The following is a 27,088-nucleotide window of genomic DNA, read 5'->3' as shown; positions in this document are numbered from 1 at the left end:
CAATGATGGATTGATTGATTGTTCTCACACAGGATAAGGATGGGCCGTTGGAAAGGAGCATACCCAGGGTTGACAGGCTTTGCGAGATCAACGGAAGAAGCCCTGTAGGTACAGAGAGAGAGCGGTTGTTGACCCCTAAGAATGTGGAGAAAATTCCCTCTGAATTAGAACCAACAGGGTAAATCCCATCAAGCATCAAAACCCATCCCAACCCTAGAAACCCAGATTCCTGAACTCTGGCCCCTGCTCATCGTGGGCAGGGATCACATCTATCAACCCCACCGACTAGAGAAGTGGCATGGTCTAGCAGACAGAGTATGAGCCTGGGGGTCAGAAGGTTCAGGGTTGCAATCCCGGCTCTGCCACTTGTCTGTTGTGTGACCTTGGGCAAGTCATTTTACTTCCCTGGGCCTCAGTTGCCTCATCTGGAAAACAGGGATTAAAGACTGAGCGCCCCATTTGTCATCACCCAAATGACAAGTGCTCAAAAAATACTACAGACTGACTGACATGGACCATGTCCAGTCTGAATAGTTTGAATCTACCCCAGTACTTAGTACAGTGGTTTGCACAGAGTAAGCACTTAATGAATGCCATTATAAAACCCAATTCTCTGATACTGTCCTCTCCCAAGTGCTCAGTACAGTGCCATGAATGAAGTAAACACTCAGAATGTACCACTGATTCATGGCTCCGTCCCGCCACCTGTCTCTCATGAGTGCTTTTCACTCTTCTCATGTTCCTCTTTCTGGCCCGAGTTTCAGATGCTATGCATTTTGTTCCTTAGACTTCCGTCAGACACCGATGCTCGAGAAAGCGGCAGAAGCTTTGATCTGTTGATCCACTGATTCGGTTGAGCAGGGAATGCCACCGGGAATGAAACTGGACGCAAAGGGGAATCTCCCTCCATACCAAGGAAATCCAACAAAGCCACCTGTCTGTTGTTGGGGGGTCACCCAGACCCTCACCCACCCTGTGTAACATGATGCCCGAGACCCCTCATCTTGGGGGATTCAGATTTTGCCAGCTGCTGAGCACCTTGGCCTTTCTTCCTAGCTTTTTTCAGGGAAGGGAAAGCCAGGAATCAGACGCTTAGTGTTGACACTGAATCACTGGGGTCAGGTACCCCAAATTGAAAAGCCATAGGAATCATCTGGGTGGGCAAGGGGTTTGGGTTTCAGAAGAGTGACCCTGTTTCTGAATCCCTATGGTAATGGGCACCACAAGCAAAGCTCACTGAGACCGTTCAGATGCTCCCCATTGCCGTGCATCAGGGAATAGAGAATGCAGTACTAAAAAGTACTAGAGAAGGAGAATGGACCTGTGGAGAGAGTCTGGGCCTGGGAGTCAGGATGACCTGGGTTCTAATCCTGGCTCTGCCTCCTGTCTGCTGGGTAACCTTGGGCAAGTCATTTCACTTCCTCTGTCCCTCATTTCTCCCATCGTTAAAATGGGGATTAAGACTGTGAGCGCCACGTGGGCCATGGACTGTGTCCCATCTGATTAAGTTGTACCTTCCCCAGCGCTTAATACAGTGTCTGGCACGTAGTAAGGACTTAACAAATACCATTAAAAAAATAAGTTTAAAAAGTCTGTCTAAAACAGGCCTCTTATTACGGATTATTGACTGCAGTAACACTTTTCATTTTAATACTCTTTAAGTGCTCACTATGTGTAGGACACTCTATTAAACACTGGGGTAGATACAATCAAATCAGTTTGGACACAGTCCATGTCCCACATGAGCCTCACAGTCTTAATCCCTATTTTATAGATGAGGTAACCAAGGCCCAAAGAAGTGAAGTGACTTGCCCAAGGTCACACAGCAGACACACGGTGGAAATGGGATTAAAACCCAGATCCTCTGACTCCCAGGCCCATGCTCTATCCACAAGGCCACACAGTATCCCAATGGGAAGCATCATAAAACTCCACACAGGGATCTTTGAAAATCCCTGATTTATTTCCACTTTCCCTGCAGCAGTACGTATTTCTGGGAAGGGGGTTTCTGTTCACCCTCATTCATGGCGAGGGGCAGGAGAAAAGCAATCTGAACAAACAAGGAAAACCCGGGCACAGTGTTCTGATCACCCTCCAAGCGGTGAGGTAGTTTGAACGACTTGGAGATATGCTACCATGGTAGCAGAGTGGGTGGGAAAAGCAACCACAATTCTGCAGTGTAGCACCATTTGATGCAGCATGAACACGAAATTCCAGACATCAGCTTTCATTCTGACACAAAGAACCTTTTCTTGGTTTTTGTTTTGTTTTGTTTTATGGTATTTGTTAAGCACTTACTATGTGCCAGGCACTGTACTGAAAGCTGGGGTAGATAAAAGCTAATCAAGTTGAACACAGTCCATGTCCCACATGGGGCCTACAACCTTAATCCCCACTTTACTGATGAGGTAACTTTCCTCTTCTAGTGAGAGACCAACAGAAGCTCTCTGGACCTCTGCTAAGACAAACCACTAGACTGTACCCACTACTGTACCCACACTAGGCAGTGTGGCCTAGTGGAAAGAGCCTGGGCCTGGGGGTCAGAGGAGCTGGGTTCTAATCCCGGTTCCACCCCCTACCTGCCGTTGGATCTTTGGAAAGTCACTTCACTTCTCTGAGCCTTAGTTGCCTTATCTGGAAAATGGGGATTAAAACAAAAAACTGTTGGCCTTCCACCATAGGCTGTGAGCCCCAGATGGGACAGAGAATGTGTCTGATATGCTTCGCTTCTCTCTACCCCAGCACTTAGTACAGTACTTGACACATAGTAAGTGTCCAACAAAAATCACATTTATTATCATTATCAGGATGATGAGGATTTATTTCTTGTCTGTTTCTGATTTTTATAAAAAATGTTTGAGAAGGAGAATGCAGGAATCAATCAGTCTATCAGTGACATTTCTGAAGCACTTACTGTTTATGCAGAGCACTGTGCTAAGTGCTTGCGAGAGTACAATACAGCAGACTTAGCAGACAAGTTCCCTGCCCATCCAACCTTCCATAATGGGGCTCTAGAATGTAGTGCTGACCCATTTGGGGCTCCTTCCTGGGGATCGTAGAGGGTGGAGAACAGGCCTGTTTATTGTTATATTGTACTCCCCCAGGCACTTAGTACAGTGCTCAGCACACAGTAAGCGCTCAGAAAATATGATTGAATGATTGAGTCCTGAAAAGCAAGAGGGAAACAGCCATCTTCTAAAGTTTCTGACCTCCATTTTAGTTGTATTTGATTGTACCAATCAGTATCGATGCTTCTGTTGTATTGTTCACTCCCAAGGGCTTAGGACAGTGCTCTGCACATAGTAAGGACACAATAAAATACCACTGATTGAGCACTTGCTGTGGGTAGAGCACCATACTAAGCATTCGGGCAGAGGAAACTACAATTGAGCCGGAAGACATGATCCCTGCCCTCAAGAAGCTTCCTGTCTATACTGAAAGATCACAGGGCACCAGGCAGTAGGGATTTTTTTCTTCTTTTTTTGAAATGGTATTTGTTAAGCACTTACTATGTGCCTGACACTGTACTAAACGCCGGGGTAGATATGCTCATGTGTGCAGGGAACATTTGTTTATTGTTACACTGTACTCCCCCAAAAGCTTAGTATTAGTGCCCTACACACAGTAATAACTCAATCAATACAACTGAATCCAAGCTAATCAGGTTGGACACAGTCCATGTCCCACATGAGGCACACGGTCTTAATCCCCATTTTACAGATGAGAGAACTGAGGTCCGCAGAAGTGAAGCAACTTGCCCCAGGTCACACGGCAGGCAGGTGGCAGAGCCAGAATTAGAACCCAGGTCCTTCTGATTCTGAGGCCAGGGCTTAAAGAGAAGTGAGGGGGTTGAAATTCAAGTCCTGGCCAATACACCAGGAATATATCTTGACCAACCCATGACCAATGGCCTAAATCAACCATAAGACTTCCTGACCTGGGGAAAAGGAGGATCTGGAAATATTTTGGATTTAAAGAGTGCATGCCAAAGAGCTCGAAATACTTTGCACCTCTATTTCCTTTATTTTGTTTTTTATGATATTTGTTAAGCGCTTACTAAGTGCCAGGCGCTGTACCAAGTACTGGGGTAGATACAAGCTAATCAGGTTAGACACAGTGCCTGTCCTGCAGGGGGCTCATGGTCTTAATCCCCATTTTACAGATGAGGGCACTGAGGTATGGAAAAGTGAAGCCAATCGCCCAGGGTCCTACAGCAGACAAGTGGCAGATCCAACATTAAAAACCAGGTCCTTCCGCCTCCCAGGCCCATGCTCTAGCCACTAAACCACACTGCTTCTCCTTTAGTCTCCACATCATCTCACTGAAGGAAAGAACAAGTAGGGTGATGCCCTCATTTTACAGGTGGGGAAACTGAGACTGTGTGCAACTGTGGGATCGTCCCCACGCGGTCCAACAGGTCTGTGGCATGGATGCAGTCTGGGATCAAGCAGGAAGGCTGGGAGGATGGGTTGTGGGAGAGGTGAATGGCATTCTAGGACAACAAAATGAGAGAGCTGGAAGGAATGGGGGAGGGATCTTCAGGCCTCATCCCCTTCCGGGAAGGATTCGTCAAAAGCGGGAGAAGAAATGTGACCTGAGACTCACTTATTCGTGCCACCAGAGAGTCTGGTTTCAACCGTTTGGTCACTTCGCCTACCGAGAACACAGCCATCTCTGTCTGCTTCCGGGCCCCACCCCCACGATTACTCCCCGGAGGAAATGGAGCCCAGATCCGCACCAAATCGGGTCTCATTGTAGCGTGACCTCAGAAGTGTGCATGTCTGAATTTGGAGACCAGGGCTCGTTTCTTCATCTAACCTTTGGGCAGCCCCGGCCACCAGAATCACACCGGCACACAGGACACACACAACAGTGGGGAAATCCACCTTCCATTGACGACCATGAAGACGGTGGTATAATATCCTTCCTCTTTTGTTTTCCATTCCGGTTATTCCCGCTAGGGCCCGACTGAAGAGATCGGTATGTGTCAAGGCCGAATTACGTACCAAGACCCTTTCTAAGTGCCAGGGTAAATACAAGTTGGTCAGGGAGGGTCTCTCAAATCCCGCCCCAGAAATGGCTGATTCTCAGACATGACTGGAGAGGGTTCACCGGGCTGTGAAGATGCCAAATCTCAGGTGCTCAGCTGACCCGTGGGCCTGAGGTGAAGGGCAAGCAATTGAAGGGCGTCGTGAAAGCCCTCTCCATTATAGGAGAGATCCGTTACAGGCGAGGGACTTTGAAGAGGTCGAGGAAGTCAAATGAGAGGGCATTGCTTCCCGTGGCTGAAGAGATCCACTGTGGGTTTAAAAGACCGGTCTTTGGCCCGTTGCTTCGCTTCAGAGAGAACTAAAGGCAGCCAACCTGGTGGTGTCAAGTCCCAGCTTCCCACCTTGCCAGCAGGATGGGTTGAGTACTGAGCACCGGCTCCATCTGGTTTGCTGTTCCCTCATTTCCTGTGATGGTCGTTCACTTAGACAATCGTCACATCATCGTGATAAGGAGGGAAGCCCTCGGTGTGTGTCCCCCCTGAGTCTCGGAGAAACGAGCGGCATTACAAAGCTGTACAGTTATGAAAGGGTCGATGTCAACCTGGAAAGAGAGAGCCGGCCTGGGGGTAGCTCTCTTCTATGTCAGCCTGCTTTCCCCTTGGCCTTGTCTGTTCATCCTCCTCCTCTCCCCAGCCCCCTTCAGCTCACTCCTTTTCTTTCACAGTGACCAGTACTCCCCAAAACGACATCCTCTCAGAAGAAGCAGGGCAACTCCGGTTTCCGGCGGGGTTGGCGGCTCCGGGCCCGGATGATGGAATCATCAGGACTGCATCAGACCGGTGAGGCGCTTGCCCGCCAGGGACTTTCCCTGCCGGAGAAACGAGAAACACACACACACACACACACACACACACATGAGTACACGGGGTGCCGGTGCCGAGAACCACAGATAAACAGCTCAGTCCACCTGCCTGAGTGAGGCTGACTGCTTTCATCTCAGACCCTTGGGTTTGAAAATAATAATTCTAACAATTATGGTATTTATTAAGAGCTTATTATGTGCCAGGGGCTGTACTAAGCGCTGGTGTGGATACCAGGAAATGGAGTTGGACACATTTCATATACCACACGGGTCTAACAGCCTCAAACCCAATTTTACAGATGAGACCTGGAGAAGTGAAGTGTTTGACCCAAGGTCACACAGCAGACAAGTGGCAGAGCCAGGAGAACCCATAACTTTCTGATACCCAGGCCCGTGCTTTATCCTCTAGGCTTACTGCAGCCAGCCATGGAGGAGCTGGGCCCTTTATCTCAGAAGGTACAGGTGTGGGGAAGGTCACCTGGAGGTGGGAATCAAGGCGGGCTGGGGTAGAAGACTGGCACTTGCCTAGACGGACAAGGGCCTAGGATGGAAAGAAGCAGCATGGTTTAATGGATAGAGCAGGGGTCTGGGAGCCAGAAGGAACTGGGTCCTAATCCCGTCTCTGCTGCTTGCCTGCTCTGTGACCTTGGGCAACTCACGTTCCTTCTCTGGGCCTCAGTGACCTCATACGTAAAATGGGGATTAAGACTGAGCGACCCACAAGGGAAATGGACTGTAACCAACCTGATTACTTTGTATCTTCTCCAGCACTTAGAACAATACTGGGCATATAGTAAGCACTTAGCAAATACCAGTAAAGAAAAATAGCTTTAACTCCCCGGTGGGTGCCCTGGTAGGTGGATCGGAGGATCACTGTGGGAGCAAGGGACAACTGGCAGTGTTAAACGTCCCTTCCAGAAGCCTTTGTTCGCTGAGAGAGGATCAAAAACATTCCACCACAAGAGAGCCAAAGAGTCTTTCTCCATGAGCTCTGAGTTGGCTCTTCCTTTCTGGTGGGGTGAGAGGGATGGTGATGGTGACTCACACTCCAAGATGGCACCCACTTGGAGATTTGCCACCTTGGCACTCATATTTATTGAATGCTTACTGTGTGCAGTGTTCTGTCCTAAGCACCTGGGAGAGTAAGAGTTGGCATACATTCCCTGCCCACAATGAGCTTACAGTCTACAGGGGGAGATAGACATTAATATAAATAAATAAGTGATGGATATGGATGTAAGTTCTGTGGGGCAGAAGGAGGGGTGAATAAATGGAGCGAGTCAGGGTGATGCAGAGGGGAGTGGGAGAAGAGGAAAGGAGGGCTTAGTCGGGAAGGCCTCTGGAAGGAGATGTGCGGAGGCTATGAAGGTAGGGAAAGAGATCGTCTATCCGATATGAGGAGGGAGAGTGCTCCAGGCCAGAGGCAGGATGTGGGCGAGAGGTAGGTGGTGAGATGGGCCAGGATGGAGTAGCTTAGAAATAGGAGAGGAAACTGTATCCTGCATCTCAACCGTCAGCTGGGGAAGAGAGCATTTCTAGACTGTGAGCCCGTTATTGGGTAGGAATTGTCTCTATTTGTTGCCAAATTGTACTTTCCAAGTGCTTAGTACAGTGCTCTGCAAACAGTAAGCACGTAATAAATACAATTGAATGAATGAATCTTCCCGGCTCATGAACGTGTGACCTTAGCTTTTCTTCTCTTTATCCCCTCTAGACTGTAGGCTTGTAGTGGGCAGGGAACATGTCTTCCAACTCTGTCCTATCATACTCTCCCAGGTGCGTACAGTGCTCTGCACCTAGGAAGTACGCAATAAATACAATGGATTAATTGATGGATGGGGAGGTGGGGGCTAGGGGAGCTTAATCTCGGGCTCTGACAACACAGAAATTCATGTGGAACTTGATGCCCTCATCCCCTAGAGCTCTGAAGAATAAGTTCTCCTCAAATCAGAGTGGCCTAGTGGATTGAGCACATGCCTGGGAGTCAGAAGGACCTGGATTCTTATCCTGCCTCCGCCACTTGCCTGTTGGATGACCTTGGACAAGTCACTAAACTTCTCTGTGACTCTGTGACCTCATCTGTAAAAGGGGAATTAAGACTGTGAACTCCATGAGAGACAGGGATTTTGTCCAACCTGATTAGCTTGTACCTACCCCAGCCCTCAGCACAGTGCCTGGCACATAGTAAGCACTTAACAAATACCGTTACAAAAAATCCGAAGAGTATACCATCCATGAGCTATCACTCCCTCTCTCTGCTCTCTACTCCAGGCTTCTGTGGAGTTACTGTCTTGAACATATTACACCCTGTTTGCCTAGCACTGTGAGTGTTGGCTAGCCAAGATCATTTATTCTGTTTTACTATTTTTATTTCTCAACTGCAAATTGGCCTGCTGCATGACCTTGGGTAAGTCACTTCATTTCTTTATTCCTGTTTGCTCATCTGTAAAACGAGGATTCATCAGCCCTTCTTTCTCCCTCCTACTTTCTCCCCAACACCCCCAGGCTCTAAGCTCATTCTGGACAGGGAATGGGTCTGCTAATTCTGTTGTCTTGCATTCTCCCAAGCTTTTAGTACACAGCTCTGCACATAATCAGCGCTCAATTAATACCACTGATTAATTGATTGGACTCTGAACCCCATGTGCCACAGGGAACTGTTTCTGACCTGATTATTTTACATCTCCCCCAGTGCTTAAAACAGTGCTGGGCCCTAGTAAGACATTAACAAATACCATTTTTGTTATTATTATTATTATTATCTTTCAAGGTCCAAGCCTAAAAGGCACACAGGGTAGGGACTAAGCAAAGCTAAACAAGTCTCAGAGGTTGGTGGAAGTTAAGCTAAAGAACCCCTTGCTATTTTTCTTGTATTTGTTATTGTATTGGTATAAATACATTTTTTATGGCATTTGTTAAGGTTCTACTCTGTTCCAGGCACTATCCTAAGCACTGGGGTAGATACAAGCTAATCAGGTTGGAGCCAATCCATGTTCCACATAGGGTTCACAGTCCTAATCCCCATTTTACAGATGAGGAAATTAAGGCACAGAGACATGGCTTGCCCAAGGTCACCCAGCAGACTAGTGGCCGAGAGGGATTAGAACCCAGGTTTTTGTAGTTGTTATTTGTGCCAGGGCTTCCCTCCCAGTGGCATCCACCCATCAGAGAGACTTCTGCCTCAACCACCTGCCTTAGTCAAACACCTGTGTTTCCTTCTAGACAGTAACTCCTTGTGGGCAGGGAATTATCTATTTATGATTATACTGTACTCTCCCAAGTGCTCAGTACAGTGCTCTGCACACAGCAGAGAGTGGTTAGAGCACGGGCCTGGGAGTTAGAAGGCCATGGGTTCTAATACATGGCTAATCTGTTATGCGTCTGCTATGTGACCTGGGGTAAATCATTCAATTACTCTGTGCCTCAGTTCTCTTAACTGTAAAATGGAGGTGAAGACTGATGCTAATAAAGCTAAGGTCGTGGTTTCATTTTCGATCCCCATATGGATCTTGGGCTTTGAGAAGCAGCGTGGCTTAGTGGAAAAAGTGTGGGCTTGGGAATCAGAGGACTTTGGGTTCTAATCCCGGCTCTGCCACTTGTCTGCTGTGTGACTTTGGGCAAGCCACTTAACTTCTCTTTGCCTCAGTTACCTCATATGTAAAAGGGGGATTAAGACTGTGAGCCCCACATGAGACAACCTAATTACCTTGTTTCTACCCCAGTGCTTTGAACACTGTTTGGCACATAGTAAGTGCTTAACAAATGCCATTATTATTATTATCATTATTATTCCCACCCCAGCATCCCAACTCATTCTCCACTTCATCTCTGACTCATTGCATATGCCGTTTAGAGCCCAGTTTTTTCGTTGTTGTCTTCACACCTGAAATACGAGGAGGAGGCTGTGAAATTCATATTTCGAAAACATCACGGCACAAAGAAAGAAATGCTTGCTTTCTTAGTGCGGGGATCAAAGAATTCAACATGCTGCTTGACATGCTTTGGCTCCGTGCATGAAGGCATTAATCAACAAAGCATGCATCCGGGCTGATAAATCACTTACCTCTGGAACCCAGTTTCTTATGCTCGCTGGGGCTGGAATTGAGGATAGTGCTGCTAGGGGAATGAGGGATGGGAATATAGGGGTTCCCTATCCTTTACCCATCCTCTCTTCAGTTCACAAGGAGGAGGGGAGAACATTGAAGGTGAGCCTGCCCCTTCAGCTGGGCCAGGAGAAAAGGCAGTCATTTCCATTCCCTCTCATCTGTTCCCTGACAGGGCTGAGACATTTACACTCTTGCAAATGAAAGATTTTTTTTCAACGGTTGCCGATCAAGTGAAGTCACTCATGTAGCTCACCCCCTCACTGATCTTCTACTACAGTCCAGCCTGCACACTCCTCTCCTCTAGGACCAGTTTATTCACCCTGCCCCGATCTCATCTATTTCACCACCGAACCCTTTCCCACGTCCTCCTCTAGCCTGGAACTCCGTTTCCCTCAACATAGGCTGGACCACTACTCTTTCCACCTTCAAAGCCTTATTAAGGTCACATCGAGGCTTAGTGGGTAGAGCACAGGCCTGGGAGTCAGAGGACACAGGTTCTAATCCCACATGTCTGCCATGTGACCTTGGGCAAGTCTATTCACTTCTCTGAGCTTTGTTTACCTCATTTGTAAAATGGGGATAAGAATGGGATCCCCACAAGGGACAGGGACTGTGTCCAACCTGATTCACTTTGCCCCAGTGCTTACCTATTTGTTTGTCACAAAACAAGCACTTAACAAGTACCATAATTATCTCCTCCCAAACTCCTTCCCTGATTAAGTCCTTTTTTTCCTGGCCTACTCTCCCTTCTGCATCTTCAATGAACTTGGATCTGTAACTTTTGGACATTTGATATTCACCCCAACCCCACAGCACTTATGTACCTATGTTTACTTTTTTAGTCATATTAATGTCTGTCTCCCCCTCTAGACTGTAAGCTCGTTTTGGGCAAGGAGCATGTCTGCTAATTCTGTTTGATTGTACTCTCCCAAGTGCTTAGTACAGAGCTCTGCACAAAGTAAGTGCTCAGTAAATACCACTTATCGATTGATTGATTGATTGATTGATTGATAAGCAGCAGCAGAGATGCCATTAGTCAAATATGAATTGGGTCCCTGAGGAACTCTTCTCCTGCAGAAGAGAAGTCAGCCCAGGAGGACAAAAAGATATTCTGATCTGTACATTCATCTTGGAAGTTATTTGAAAAGATTTAAAACAGTAGAGATTTTTAAATTTCTCCTTGGGCAAAGGAGAAGGGAGCCTATCCTGAGACTGCTATGGGGTGGGTGAAAACTTGGGGAGAATTTGGTAATCAGGAAGAGCTGTAAGACCATGAGGATTTAATATAGATTCGCTTAGGTGATCTTTAAAAATAGGAGATATACCCACCCTTTGATTTGGACATTTTCAGAAGAATTACAGCTGCTTCCTGTCCTGTTCTTGGAGAACTCATTCCCTCATAAGGCTTCAACTACCATCTCTATGTGGATGATTCCCATATTGACCTCTCCAGTCCTGACCTCTCTCCTTCTCTGCAGACTCGCATTTCCTCCTGCCTTCAGGACATCTCTACTTGGATGGTCCTCCAACAGCTCACACTTCACATGTCCAAAGCTGAACTCTTCCCCTTTCCACCTAAGCCCTGTCCTCCTCTAGACTTTCCCAGAACTACAGACAAGGCCTCTATCCCATCTGTCTCACATGGCACTGTTCTCGACTCATCTCCTCTCATTCGTCCCATGTATTCAGGCCGTTAGCAGATCCTGTCGGTTCTACCCTCACTACTCTAGAATTCACCTCTTCCTCTCCCTCCAAACATCTACCTTCCTGATCCAAGCACATATTCTACCCCACCTTGACTAGTGCATCAGCCTCTTCGCTGACCTTCCTGCCTCCTCTTAATCCCCACTCTTGTCCAAACCTCTCTCTCTCTGGCCCAGATCGCTTTACTAAAAAAAATCACTCAGTGAATCCATGTATTCCCACTCCTCAGAAACCTTCAGGATCTGCCCTTCCATCTTTGCAGCAAAAAGAAACTCCTTACCATTGGCTTTAAGACACTCAATCTGCCCTTCTGCTCCTATCTTACTTCACTGATTTCCTATTACAACCCAGTCTGCACACTTTTCTCCTCTAATGTCACAGTACCTCAGTCTGGTCATTCTTGCCACTGACCCCTCACTCACCATCTTTGCACTGTCCTAGAACCTCTTCCCCCTTCACATCCCTCTCCCCTCATCATCAAAGCCCTATTAGAATCACAGTTCCTCCAAGAGGCCCTCATTTCCCTTACCCTCAATCACCTTGCCCCCTCATACTTCATCTACTACTCTCCTAGTCATTCATTCATTCAATTGTATTTACTGAGCACTCACTGTACTAAGCACTTGGGAGAGTACAATACAATAATAAATGGACTCATTCCCTGCCCACAATGAACTTACAGGCTAGAGGAGGGGAGACAGACTTTACTATAAATAAATTTAATGACAGATATGTACAAAAGTGCCATGGGGTTGGGAGAGGGGAAAGGAAAAAGGGAGCAAGTCAGGACAATGCAGAAAGGAGTGGGAGAAGAGGAAAATGGGGACTTAGTCACGGAAGGCCTCTTGGAGAAGATGTGTCTTCAATAGGCTCTGAAGGGTGGAAGAGTCACTGTCTGTCGGATCTGAAAAGTGAGGGGGATCCAGGCCAGAGGCAGGAAGTGGGCGAGGAGTCTGCAGCCAGATAGATGAAATTGAGGCATAGTGAGAAGGTTAGCATTAGAGGAGCACAGTGTGTGGACTGGGTTGGAGCAGGAGAGTAGCGAGGTGAGCTGGGAGGGGGCAAGGTGATCGACTGCTTTGAAGTCAATGGTGAGTTTTTGTTTGATGTGGAGGTGAAAGGGCAACCACTGAAATTTTTTGAGGAGTGGGGAGACAGGTCCTGAACGTTTTTGAAGAAAAATGATCCGGGCAGCAGAGTGAAGTTCAGATTGGATTCGGTAGAGACAGGGGGCTGGGAGGTCAGTGAGGAGACTGATGCGGTAATCCAGGTGGGAGAGGATGAGTGATGGTATAAACATAGTATCAGTTTGTATGGAGAGGGAAGGGCAGGTTTTAGCAATGTTGTGAGGATGAGACTGACAGGATTTAGTGATGGATGACAGGAAGTGCCCAATAAATCAAATTTGACTGACAGACTGATTACCTTACTGACTTCCCTTCTTTCTCCTGTGTCCTTGAATCTGTACCTCGAGCACTTTGATATTCACCACACTCCCCTCAGCACTAAGTACAAATTCAGCTGTAATTTATTTTAATGTCTATATCCCCTGCTGGTCTGTAAACTTGTGAGAAATGATGGTGTCTACTTACTCTATTGAACTATACTCTCCCAAGGACTTAATGCAGTGCTCTTCACAAAGAAAGTGCTCAATAGATACCACTGATTGAGTGGAACCATTGGAAAATAACTCACATGCTTCTTTCCGTAGGAAAGGGGACATAGACTCTGGCTGGTTTTGGGTGTTAAGTAAGAAATCCTGGTTGAAAATTTGAAAAAAAACTCACACCTCCAGAGATTTCATCTGTGAGAAAGTGGAACCATTTCTTCCACCTCAAGGTTTCTTTTGGTTCCTATTACATGTTTTTAGAAAGGGCTAGCCTTTAGTGAAGCAGAAGCTTGGTATAATAAGTAAGCAGAGTGGCCTAATGGATAGTCAGTCATTCAATCATATTTATTGAGAGCTTACTGTTTAGGATCACTGTCCTAAGTGTTTGGGAGAGTACAATATAATAATAAACAGACACAATCCCTGTCCACAATGAGCTTACAAGTATAGAGGGATAGAGTGTAGGCCTGGGAATCAGGACCTAGTTTCTAATCCCTGATTTTCCACTTTTCCCCTGTGTGATCACAGGCAAAGTCACTTAACTTCTCTGTGCCTCAGTTACCTCATCTGTAAAATGAGGATTAAGACTGTGAGCCCCACGTGGGGCAGGGGCGTGTCCAACCCTATTTTCTAGTGTTTAGTAGAGTGCCTGGCACATAGTAACTGCTTAACAAATGCACAGTGATTTTTATTTAAGTAACAAGCAGTAGAGGACAATCTCCCTTTTTTCATGCTTTCAAATCTCTCTTGGGAGAGGAAAATCTGTTTAGTTCATTTTGCAACATTACCCTTTCACCTGTTTACTTGTTTTGTTATGTATATATCTATAATTCTATTTATATTGATGCCTGTTTATTTATTTTGATGTCTGTCTCCCCCCTTCTAGGCTGTAAGCCCAGTGTGGAGGGTCTGTATTGCGGAATTGTACTTTCCAAGCGCTTAGGACAGTGCTCTGCACACAGTAAGTGCTCAATAAATACTATTGAATGAATGAATGAAGTTTTCACAAGAAATTACAAGAAACATAAAACAGCTCAAAAGAAGACTGTGCATGAAATAAGGTGGGAAAAAAAAGTCTGCCCCACTAAAGAAAACAGTTTCAATTAATACAAAACCCCCCCAAAAAAGTGCCATCGCCAATTAAAACTGGGTGCATGGTGGCAATAAATTAATTAGTAAAGGAAAATAAGGGAAGGAAACCCCAAAGTGTAACTGAATAAGATGAATACAAAAACAAAAAAATCAACACCATCAACAGTTAAAACTGGTTCCATGGTATAAATAAATTATTAAATGAGCAATTGAAAATAAGTGGACTCAAAAGCGTAATAGAAGAAGAAGATTATGTAATGTGGTCCTAAACTGGAAGCTCATCCTCTGGACCATAAGCTTGCTATGGGTGGGGAACATGTGCTAATTCTGTTGTACTGTACTCTCCCAAGCGCTTAGTAACAGTGCTCTGCACATAGTAAGCACCCAATACATACTGTTGATTGATCTAGTCATGTCAACACAACTATCCATGGCTGACACCTTCTATTTTGAGAGAAAGGTAACCATGATTGAACATACTTAATTTATCAGAACTCAGTCTGTACTGTACCCCTCACCATGATCCTCTTTCAACGCATTTCTTCTTCACACAACACAATGCCAACCTTTGGGATTCTTCTACCTGGTCATCTTGATGATATCCCCAACCACATATACACAACACTGGACCCTAAAGGATGGATGGATCCTTTTGACTGCTGGGTTTAAGGTAAGTAGCCTCTGTGAGGTGATCTGGTTCTTTTACCATTATGGTTCTTGTGAAGCCAAGCACTGTTCTAAGTGCTGGGGTTGGTATAAGGTAATCAGGTTGTCCCACATTGGGCTCACAGTCTTAATCCCCATTTTACAGATAAGGTAACCAAGGCACACGGAAGTGAAGTGACTTGTCCTGACTGGGGCTCACAGTTCTCCCTCCTATCCACTAGGCTACACTGTTTCTTGATCAAGTGTGCTATAATGATAATAATCACAATTATTATGGTATTTGTTAAGCACTGGCTATGTGCCAGACACTGAACTAAGAGCTGGGGTGGATACGAGCAAATCAGGTTGGACACGCTCCCTGCCCCACATGGGGTTCACAGTCTTAATCCCCATTTTACCAATGAGAGAAGTGAGGCCCAGATAAGTGAAATGACTTGCCCAAGGTCACACAGCAGACAGGTGGCAGAGCCAGAACTAGAACCCATGACCTTCTGACTCCTAGTTCTTGCTCCCAGATGGGTGTTAGTGGCATTAGTTAACTGGGCTTCTGGAGTGATGCTGAGACTGGGTGCCAATAAGAATGGGTGGTGGAGGCAAAGGTAGAGAAGGAGTAGACGATATGCAGTGTGGCCTAGTGGAAATAGGATGGGCCTCTGAGTCACGGGTCCTGGGTTCTAATTCCAGCTCCACCATTGGCCTGCTGTGGGACCTTGGTCAAGTTGGGAAAAGCAGCATGGTGTAATGGGTCGAGGACGGGCCTGGGAGTCAGAGGGTCACAAGTTCTAATCCCATGTCCGCCACTTGTCTGCTGTGTGATGTTGTGCAAATCACTTCACTTTTCTGTGCCTCTTTTACCTCACCTGTAAAATGGGGATTGAGACTGTGAGCCTCACGGGTGAGCCTCACGTGGGACAGGGACTGTGTCCAACTTGAATCGCTTGTGTCCATCCCAGAGCTTAGTACAGTGCCTGGTACGTAGCAAGTGCTTAATAAATATCATCATCATTATTATTATTGTAATGATTAACTTTTCAGGGATTCAGTTTCATCATCTCTCAAGTGGGGAGTAAATATCTGTTTTTCCTCCTATCTTAAATATGAGCCCCATGGAGGACAAGGACTATGTCTGATCTACTCCAGTGCTCAGTACAGTATGTGGGACACAGGAAGTACTATCAAATGCCCCAATTATTAATATTATTATTACAATAGTAACAGGAGTGGAAATAACACACACTCTGTCACTTTCTCTCCTCCTTCTCCCCTCACTTTTCCTTGCCCTTCTCATTTCTTTCTAGCCTTGCCCCATCTAAGGAGATAGATTTACTTAAGGCAACTAGATATCATTGCTATAGCTTCCGATGAACTTCTGCTCCTCTCGTTATGCAACTAATCAAATAAGGAGATTCTCAAAAACACATTAAGGAGAGAACTCTGTGTCTTCTGTAGAAGCATCGTAGGCTAGTGGACAGGCCTTAGAGTCAAAGGACCTGGGTTCTAATCCTAATCCCGGCTCTGCCACCCATCTGCTGTGTGTCCTCGGGCAAGTCCCTTCACTTCTCTGACCCTCAGTTCTCTCAACTGCGAAATTGGGATTCCATACCCGTTCTCCCTCCTTATTCAACTGAGAACTCCATGTAGGACCTGGTGAACTCATATCTACCCCAGGGCTTAGAACAGCGTTTGGCACACCACAGTTCTGGTGGTATAAGATGCGGGATCAAATGTCTTCAGAATCACCCATGCCATTTGGGTGAGAGGATAGAGGAGGGGAGGGGGGAAAAAGCTGATTTATTACAAGTTGAGTAATTTTTTTTTGGAACGGGTGATAACTGGGAGCTGCCTACGGGGGAGAGAAGGCAAAGCATAATAAAATAATAATACTGAAAATACCTGAAGTATTTGTTAACCTAGCACTTAGTACAAGCTAATTGGGTCATCTCTGTCCCACATAGGGCTCACAGTCTTCACCACCATTTTTCAGATGAGGGAATGGAAGCTCAGAGAAGCCAAGTGACTTGCCCAAGATCACACAGCAGACAAGCGGAGGAACCGGGATCAGAATCTGGGTCCTTCCGCCCCAGACTCTTATTACCTGGGACTCTCCCATTTCCAGAAGGGTCCCCGACTGCTTTACAGATCATACGGACGGAGGGATCACTCACCCGCTCCCGGAAGGTAGCCGCCTTGGGGGTGAAAAGTCATTCTTATTCTCCGCCAGCAGCACTATGCAATCGGGTTTTTAGGAAGGGAGGGAAGGGAAGGGAAGAATAACTTATCCAACTGAAACGGTGCATTCTTGCTACTCTAGGTTCCCTAGGTTCTTCTACATAGGGACCAAACTGCAGCAGACAGGCAGGTCATGCAACAGGTATTCAGGATTCATGCACATACATGGTGTGGGACATGTACAACATCACAGAACATGCAGGGTGGCCATATCCAGGTACATCTAAGCAGGCAATGCATAGAATAACATATACATGGCTATTTTCCTATTCAGCTACACGCACGTCTACATTTAAGTGTGCCAAGCAAGTGGTGGGAAGCCATAGTTTTTGCTGTACGATTAAATGTATCCTCTATGCCAAACTTGAAAATGGTGCAGTGGATCCCCAACGGACATATACACCTTTTTAACACTACTACCGACTGGCCACGATTCTCCTTGGGATAAAGCGGTTCCTTCGAGGGAAGCTTCGGGAGTTTGTACGGCTAAGAAAAACCACCTTGTTTTCTTCTTGGTTCAGTGAAAAGGGCCCAGGGGAGCCAAGTGTGGAGGTGGGGAGGAATGAAGCCAGTGTCCTTCCCTGCAGCTTTTGAGCTCTTACAACATTGACAGATCCTATGCTCTCTCCCACTATGGCCTGGTGGAAAGAGCACGGGCCTGGAAGGCAGAGGATCTGGGTTCTAATCCCCGCTGTACCACTTGTCTGCTGTGTGACCTTGGGTGGGTCACTTCACTTCGGTGCTTCAGTTTCCTCAGCCGTAAAATGGGGATTCGATCCCTGGGCTCCGTCCTACTTCACACTGTGAACCCCAGGTAGGACAGGGACTGTGTCCAACCTAATTGATTCATATCAACCCCAGTGCTTAGAATGGTGTTTGACACCTAGTAAGCACCTAACAAGTACCATGAAACAAACAAGCAAACTTCCCTTGTCCATTTGTGCCGATGTATTCAATGGGGATTTTCACTTTGGAGGTGATGGTTTATGACATCACTATGTCAACGATTCAGGTATCATATGAGAAGAGCTTTTGAACTCACTTGGGAAACAGAAGCTGACACTACAGTCCGATTTAACTTAGATAAGGTTCGAAAGCAAAGCAGTCGTTCCTATTAATGACTGTAATAGTTGTACTTTTCCAAGAGCAAATATTATTATTAGTAGTAGTATCTGTTGTAGTAACACGCACTCTATCCCTCTTTCTCCTCATTCCCCCCCCCCCCAGTTTTCCCTGCCCCTCTCCTTTCTCTCTTGCCCTGCCCACCTAAGGTGACAGATTGACTTAAGGCAGTTGGTTACCTTCATTATCAATCATTGGTATTTGTTGACTGCTTACTTTGTGCAAACTGTACTAAGCACTTGGGAGAGTCCAATACAATAGAATTAGCACACTTGTTAATGAGCTTACAGTCCAGAAGGAATATAACTACTGATGAACTTCAGTCCTGCTCATTCTGCAGTGGAGTGAGAGAAAAAGGCATTGCTCTCAAAAACACATTAAGGGGACAACTTTCTGTGTCTTCCTGCAGATATAGCATGGCCTAGTGGAAAGAGCTCAGGCGTGACAGTCCCAGGCCCTGGATTCTAATCCAAGCTCTGCCATTTCCCTGCTGTGAGATCTTGGGCAAGTCACTTAATTTCTCAGCTCCTTTTCAATGAGGATAATGATAATGGTGATGGTATTTGATAAGAACTTACTATGTGTTGAGCACTCTTCTAAGTGCTGGGGTAGACACAAGATAATCAGGTTAAACGCTGGGTGCTCAGCTCATAGTCAATAAATACCACTGATTGACTTCAACCTCCTAATGGACAACCCAGGAGACCCATGGAGATGGGGTTCCAGGGCCTCCCACTCCAAAGAAAGTCAGACAAATGGAACCCAAGTCTGAATCACTGGCTTGGAGCACTGTGGGTAGATCACAGACTGGGTGGGGAGAGAGCAGGAAGGCTCCCTTTAACTTTCCGCTGCCCACAGCTCTATTGCTATATCCTATGATGTTCTGCAGGCGGGTGAACCCTTCATATATATTCACAGTGCACTGTCTTCCCAACCCCACTCTGTTTGGACCTCTTTAATCTTTTAAACAAGAATAGTAATAACTATTATGGTACTTGTTAAACCTTTACTCTGTGCTAAGCACTGCTCTAAGCACTTGGGTAGGTACAATCTAATCAGTTTGGACACATCCCTGTCCCCCATGGGACTCACAGTCTTAATCACCATTTTACTGATGAGGCTACCGAGACCCAGAGAAGAGAAAGTTACTTGCCCAAGGTCACACAGCTGCCATGTAGCAGAGCCGGGATTAGAACCCAGGTCCTTCTGACTCCCAGGCCTGGGCTCTATCCACTAAGCCACACTGCTTCTCTTTCAAACCCTCACATCACTGCTGTCCCTCCCAGCACAGGCTGGGCCAAACTCCTTAAACTTGCCCTGCTCAAAACCCTAAACTGTTGGGTGCCGATAACAGATCTGGAAGAGGACGAGGGCCACAGTGGCCACCCGCTATGCCATCTTCCCCTCACCAGGTCCCAATCTGGGCCTAGCCTGAGATCTGCAAGGAACAAGAGGTGGGTGAGTTCTGAAGGTAGGGATGGTGTCAACCAACTCTATTAGCTTGTACTTTCAGATCACTTAATGCAATGCTCTACACGAAGTAAGTGCTCAATAAATATCATCGATGGATTTAGGGTGTCCAGGGGAAGGTGCAGAATTAATGGAAAGTGGAGGGTAGGTCTAATCAAGACAAACGGATGAGGAAGTTTACCTCTTAGACAGGCAGGAATGCCATAGTTAGTACAAGTTGAGGCTCAGTAGCTCTCACTGTGTACTAAACTCTAGGGCAGATGCTCAGAACAGGCACAATCCCTGTGCCCAGTGGGGCTCAGAGTCTAAATGTGAAAGGAGAACAGATATTGAGTCCACATTCTACAGATGGGGAAAGTGAGGCACGGAGAAGTGGTTTGCACAAGCAAGGGGCAGAGCAGGAATTAGAACCCAGGTCCTTCGAATCCTAGACCCCTTGCAAAAGACCCTTCACTTAAGGGAAACCGTGCACACTCTAAACATCATTTGATCAAGAAACACTCTCCTCTACAACCTATGGTTCTTTGCACACACATAGAGGAGGGACAAGATGACAGCAGAGGGAACATGGAAGAGAAAGAGGACTTGGACACTAGAGAGAACATGAGCATGGGGTTGGGGGACGTGAATGGTGGCAGAGGGGACATGAGGCTCTGCCACTTGTCGGCTGTGTGACTTTGGGCAAGTCACTTAACTGCTCTGTGCCTCAGTAACCTCATCTGTAAAATGGGGATTAAGACTGTCAGCTCCATGTGGGATAATCTGATTACCTTGTATCTCCCCAACGTTTAGAAAAGTGCTTGGCACATAGTATGCGCTTAACAAATACCATCACTTTTATTCCCTGTCTACCCTCATCTCTCCAGTGCTTTCCCGACCACTTCCAGGTCAAACAGAGGCTCCTCATCATCCACTTGAAAGGACTCGAATGGCTTGACCTCTCCGGCTACAATCCCAGCTAGCTTGCTGGGTCTCTATCTCACCTCCCACCCTTAGCCTGCATCTTCCTCCTGCAACAGGCAATCATATTTATTGAGCACTTACTGTGTGCACAGCACTGTACTAAGAACTTGGGAGAGTAGGATACAATAAAATCAGCAGACACTTTCCCTGCCCATAATGAGCTTACAGTCTAGTGGGGGAGACAGGTATTAGAGAGGCAGCGTGGCCTATCGGACAGAGCACGGGTCTGGGAGTCAGAAAGATCTAGGCTCCAATCCCGCCTCCACCACATGCCTTCTGTGTGACCTAGGGCAAGTCACTTAACCTCTCTGTGCCTCAGTTACCTCAGCTGTAAAATGGGCACCAAGGCCATGAGCCCCAAAAGGACAATAAAACTGACGCATTCCCTGCCTACATGGATCTGTATCATATGAGCACTTACTACTCTGTAATTATTATATATGTTTGTTATTTGATCATGTGTATTAATGTATCTCTCCCTCTCTGGACTGTGAGCTCGTTGTGAACAGGGAATATGTCCGTTTGCTGTTGTATTGTACTCTCCCAAGCATTCAGTACAGTGCTTTGCACATAGTAAGCACTCAAGAAACATGATTGATGATTGATGAATACTCAGCCCCATGAATTACGTATGTATTGTTGTGGGCAGGGAACATGTCTACCAACTCTGCTATACTGCTCTCTCCAAGCCCTTACTACAGTGCTCTGCACATAGCGCTCAATAAATACCACTGACCGTAAGCTTGTTGTGGGCAGGGATAAGGTCTACCAATTATGTCATCTTATACTTTCCCGAGTGCTTAGGCCAGTGCTCAGCACACAGTAAGCGCTGAGTAAACACCCCTGATTGCTCTTCTACTTTGGTTCAGTGGAAAGAGCACAGGCTTGCGAGTCAGAGGTTGTGGGCCAATCCCAGCTCTGCCACTTGTCAGCTGTGTGACTTTGGGTAAGTCACTTCACTTCTCTGAGCCTCAGCCATCTAATCTGTAAAACAGGATTAAGACTGTGAGCCCCATGCAGGACAAACTGATAGCCTTGTATCTACTCCAGCGCTTAGAAAAGTGTTTGGCACATAGTAAGCGTTTAACAAATACCATCATTATTTTTAGTATTACTCATTTACTAATGTCCATCTCCCCCTGAAGACTCCTTGTGGACTGGGAACGTGTTGACCGATGCTGTCACACTGTACTTTCCCAAGCTCTCAGAATTCATTCATTGTCATATTTATTGAGCACTGACTGCATGCAGAGCACTGTACTAAGCACTTGGGAGAGTAAAATACAACAATAAACAGACACATTCCCTGCCCACAATGATCTGGCACTCTACACATGGTAAGTGCTCGATAAATACCACCAATCAACTTTTTCTTCCTTCACGTGTCTGTTGCTATTCCCTTCTCCTCCATCGTTCTTGCATCATGAGGGCTGGGTAATCTAATACTCACACGTATTCTTCCTTAGCTCAGCGCTCTGCTCTTGGTGAACACTGTAAATAGTATTATATTATACTATTATATTGGAGAAGTAGCATGGTTCAGTGGATAGAGCTTGGGCCTGGGAGTCAGAAGCACATGGATTCTAATCCCTGCTATTCCACATGTCTGCTGTGTGACCTTGGGCAAGTCGTTTGACTTCTCTGTGCTTCCATTAGCTCATCTGTAAAATGGGGATTAAGAGTGTAAGCCCCATGTGAGACAGGGACTGGGTCCAATCTGATTAATTTATATCTATCTTAGTGCTTAGAACGGTATTTGGCACATAAGAAATGCTTAACAAGTATATTATTATTGTTTCACTTCTCTGTGCCTCAGCTCAGCTGTAAAATGGAGATTAAGTATGTGAGCCCCATGTGGGACAGGGACTGTGTCCAACCTATCTTGTATCTACCCCAGTGCTTAGAACAGTGCTTGGCACATAGGAAGCCCTTGGCAAATACCATTCTTATTATTATATTATGCATTAAGACTGCAAAATCCTGGTATCTAGGGTCACTGAGCATCTCAAATTGAATTTTCCCTCCCTCTCTTTAACGTGGGTTATCAAACTCAAACCTTAACTGGCTGACACAGAGATTCTTGCCCTGTGCTTCTTCTGCCTTCACAACATCTCAGACTTCTCACATCCAAAATACAACTCATCTTCCCACCCAAACCCTCTCCTCCTCCTGACTTTCTCATCACTGTAGACAGCACCACTGTCATCTGCCTGACTTTCCCAACACCGTAGACAGCACCACTGTCCTCTCTGTCTAGTCAGCCCACTATCTTGGTATTATCCTAGACTCATCTTTCTCGTTAGATCCATGTATTCGATCTGGCACCGGGCCTTGTCCATTCTTCTTCCACAACACTGCTGTGTTGTTTCATCTCCATCCTAACTACCATGTTGACCCAAGCACTTCTCCTGTCCCACCATGATTACTGCATCCGCCTCCTTGCTGACCACCACCCCCCAAATCTAGTCCAAACTTTGCTCTGCTGCCTGGATCCTATTTCTTAAAAAATGTTCAGTCCTTGTATCCCTGCTCCTTGAGAACCTCCAGTGGTTGCCCATCAATCTTGGCATCCAAAAGAAACTCCTCACCCCTTCCAATCTCACCACACTGATTTCTCACAACAACCCAGGATGCTCACTTTGCTCCTCAGCCTACTCGCTGAACCTTGATCTCACCACTCACATTCCATGTCTGGTCTGGAATTCCCTCACCCTTCACGTCCAACAGACCTTCACCTTTCCCGCTTCCTCCGAGACTCCTTCCAGTCAGTCGATTGTATTTATGGAGCACTTACTGTGTGCAGAGTACTGTACTAAGCACTTGGGAGAGTACAATAGAACCATAAAACAGTCTAGAGGGGAAGACAGACATAAATAAATTTAATTACAGATGTGTACATAAGGGCTGTGGGGCTGGGAGGGGGGATGAAGAAAGGGAACAAGTCAGGGTGATGCAGAAGGGAGTGGAAGAAGAGGAAAGGAGGGCTTAGTCAGGGAAGGCCTCTTGGAGGAAGTGTGCCTTCACTAAGGTTTCTAAGGGGGCAGGGAGTCACTGTCAGATATGAGGAGGAAGGGTGTTCCAGGCCAGAGGTGATGAGATAGAAGTTTCCCCTACTCCCTCTCCCTTCTGCAATCCCCCTCCTGCTTGGTTCTGTATCCTTCATCCAGCACCTCTGCATCCATTAATTTATCCAAATATCCCTTTTTCCCTCTAGACTGTAAGCTCCCCGTGGGTGGGAAGGTTGCCTACCGACTGCTGTACTAGACTCTCCCGAGAACTTCCTACAGGGTCCTGTTCATGGTAGGTGCTCAGTATGTACCAACTATTATAAACAATGCTAGATGTACTTGTGAGTGTGAGAGACGGTACAGTGAAGTGTTGTGTAGGGGAACTTGTACACAGAAACCAAATGGTCGCTTCCTGCCGGAACACATGCTACGACGCTGAGGAAAGCATTATTCATTCTAATTGTATTTATTGAGCGCTTTCTGGGACTTAACACTTAACAGACACATTCCCCGCCCACGAGGAGCTTACGGTCCAGAGGACTGTAGTGCATGTCGGTGAATGCTGCCTTGGAACACGGCAAAGCATCCAACCATGGCAAATTCAAATACTTGCCCTATAACACTTTTAGGACTAGGGTGAAATTTGACCTTTGCTTTCTTATTTCCATGGCCCCCACCATTCAGTGCCGGATGCCAATTTAGGAGTTTCTATGCCCCAGCACTTACGTCCATATTCATCGTCTACTTATTTATATTAATGGCTTGTATTCCCCTCTAAGATTATAAGCTCCTTTTGGAGAGGGGACCCGTTTAGCAACTCTGTTATACCTTACTCTCCAAAGGGCTTAGAACAGTGCTCAGCACACACAGCTCAATCAGTACCATTGATTGATTGACTGTAATCTTGTTGTGGGCAGGGAATGTGACTACCCACTCTGCTGTATTGTACTCTCCCAAGTGCTTAATACAGTGTTCTGCACACAGCACTCAATAAACATGATTGAGTGAATGACTGATTGTAAGTTCATTATGGGCAGAGAGTGTGACTACCCACTGTGCTGTACTGTATTCCTAAGCACTCTGTACAGCGCTCTGCCCACAGGAAGCACTCCATAAATATGACAGATTGACTAGATAGCACCTCTACCTACTTGGTTGTATTGTACTCTCCCAAGGGCTTAGCACACTGCTCTGCACATGGTAAGTGCTCAATAAATACTGCTGACTGACTGTAAGCTCACTGTGGGCAGAGAACCCATCTACAGACTCTGTTGAATTGTACTCTCCCAAACGCTTAGTACAGTGCCTTGCACAAAGCAAGTGCTCAATAAATACCATTGATTCATTGATCCATTGGTCTGGGAAGGGCCGCAGAGGCACGCTTCAAGGTGAGATAGAGTCGTCCGCTTCCGGGGATGGAGGAGCGGGAAGGAACCAAGGGGTCCGGACCTGAACTCGGGAAGTCCCGTCACTTTCTCGGGCGCTGAGAAGCCCACACTGGTTGACAAGCTGCCAACAGGGTGGCCTTTACTAAAAGAAGAAAGGGGAAGGTGGACCGAGGGAGAAAAAGCCAAGCTCCCTCCCACGCCGGAATGAAACCAAAAACCAAAAAAACAAAAACAAAAAACCACCAAATGAGAGAGCAGATGGAAGGTGGCGGGCAATCCCGTCAGAACTTACCACGCTGCGAGTGAACTTTTCTAGGGAAGTTCTACGGCCTTGATCGTTCTCGGGCTTTTGGGGAGAGGGAAAAATTGAGGAGAAAAGATACAGAAGAAAAACAAAAACAAAAACAAAAATTCTTCAGCTCAGATGCACTTTTCAAATGGCCGCCAAGTTTTAGAAGGAGAGAAAAAATACGGAGCAGGAAGGCGGTGGGTAGGTAAAGGGAAAAAAGAGAAGTGGGCATTTCGTTGGCCAGAGGAAATGAAAACAAACACACAGAGAGTCCCACATAGTAAAAGGTTAGTTTGCCCATTCCCTCGCCAGTTAACTTTGCTTCCCTGCTTCCGAGTCACAGACAATCGAAGGTGGGGGTCTTGCCCTGTCTAGAAGCAGTATGGCTGAGTAGAGCATGGGAATCAGAAGGAGCTGGGTTCTAATCCTTCTCTGCCACCTATCTGCTGTGTGACCTTGGGCAAGTCACTTCACTTCTCTGGGCCTCAGTTCCCTCATCTGGAAAATGGGGATTAAGGCTGCGAGCCCCATGTGGGACATGTCCTGGGTCCAACCCGATTTGCTTGTATCCACCCCAGCGCTTAGTACAGTGCCTGGCACATAGTAAATGCTTAACAAAACACCATGATTACTGTTATTATTTCCCTCTGAACTTGCCTCTCCTGGGTGTGTGAGGTGAGTCATCTCTGCCTGCAGCATGGCTCAGTGGAAAGAGCCCGGGCTTGGGAGTCAGAGGTCATGGGTTCGACTGTCGGCTCTGCCACTTGTCAGCTGTGTGACTGTGGGCAAGTCACTTCACTTCTCTGGGCCTCAGTTAACTCATCTGTAAAATGGGGATTAACTGTGAGCCTCACGTGGGACAACCTGATTATCCTGTATCTACCTCAGTGCTTAGAACAGTGCTCTGCACATAGTAAGTGCTTAACAAATACCAACTTAATTATTATTCCTGGACATTCGGAGGAGCTGGAATTTAGCTTCTCAGAGTATCTGAATGAAATCTACCTCTCAAATACCCTAGCAGAGATAAATCTAGGTCTCGGGGGGGGCGGGAAGGGGTGAGAAAGTTAGGCAGACCCCTGGATCTGTTGCGTGACCTTGGGTGAATCACTTCACTTCTCTGTGCCTTAGTTATCTCATCTGTAAACTCTCCAGTTTCTGTGAGCCCCATGTGGGACATGGGCTGGGTCCAACCTGATGAGAATAATAATAACTGTGGTACTGGTAAAGCACTTACTCTGTGCCAAACACTGTTCTAAGCACCGGGGTAGATACAAGGACCTCGGGTCAGACACAGTCCCTGTCCCACATTGAGCTTACAAAGTCTTCATCCCCATTTTACAGATGAGGGAACTGAGGGCCAGAGAAGTAAAGTGATTTGCCCAGGGTCACACAGCAGACAGTTGGCAGAGCCAGGTTTACAACCCAGGACCTTTTGACTCGCAGGCCCGGGCCCTATCCACTAGGCCGTGCTTTTTCTCGTGGTGAGGGAATGCATAAGTCAATGGCGTCATGAGGGGGAAGGGGGAAAGAAAGGTCTCTGAGAAGTGGGAGCGTGCAGAGTGCCGAGCCAGCCTGCTGGGAAGCAA

The 27,088-nt window shown here is 46.6% G+C and overlaps 1 protein-coding gene across 3 annotated transcripts in view; it reads right to left on the bottom strand.

The window, feature by feature from the left end:
- Positions 1–3,764: 3,764 nt before the first annotated feature.
- RGS6 (regulator of G protein signaling 6) overlaps positions 3,765–27,088 on the bottom strand; it is a 386,017-nt gene continuing 362,693 nt past the window's right edge. Inside the window, exons 17-19 of one of the 3 annotated variants that reach the window (XM_039911550.1) lie at positions 25,503–25,556; positions 17,196–17,256; positions 3,765–5,859 (exon numbers count right to left, since the gene is read on the bottom strand). In XM_039911550.1, the coding sequence (XP_039767484.1) occupies positions 5,696–5,859; positions 17,196–17,256; positions 25,503–25,556 (279 nt within the window). In that variant the 3' untranslated portion in view covers positions 3,765–5,695. The remainder of the gene's footprint in view (positions 5,860–17,195; positions 17,257–25,502; positions 25,557–27,088) is intronic. The other 2 variants (XM_029073117.2, XM_029073256.2) reach the window with 2 other exon arrangements.

Source organism: Ornithorhynchus anatinus, chromosome 1 (genome assembly GCF_004115215.2).
Source record: "Ornithorhynchus anatinus isolate Pmale09 chromosome 1, mOrnAna1.pri.v4, whole genome shotgun sequence".
Classification (NCBI taxonomy): Eukaryota; Metazoa; Chordata; class Mammalia; order Monotremata; family Ornithorhynchidae; genus Ornithorhynchus; species Ornithorhynchus anatinus.
The sequence above is the reverse complement of the archived record's forward strand: the minus strand, read 5'-3'. Positions and strand labels throughout refer to the sequence as shown.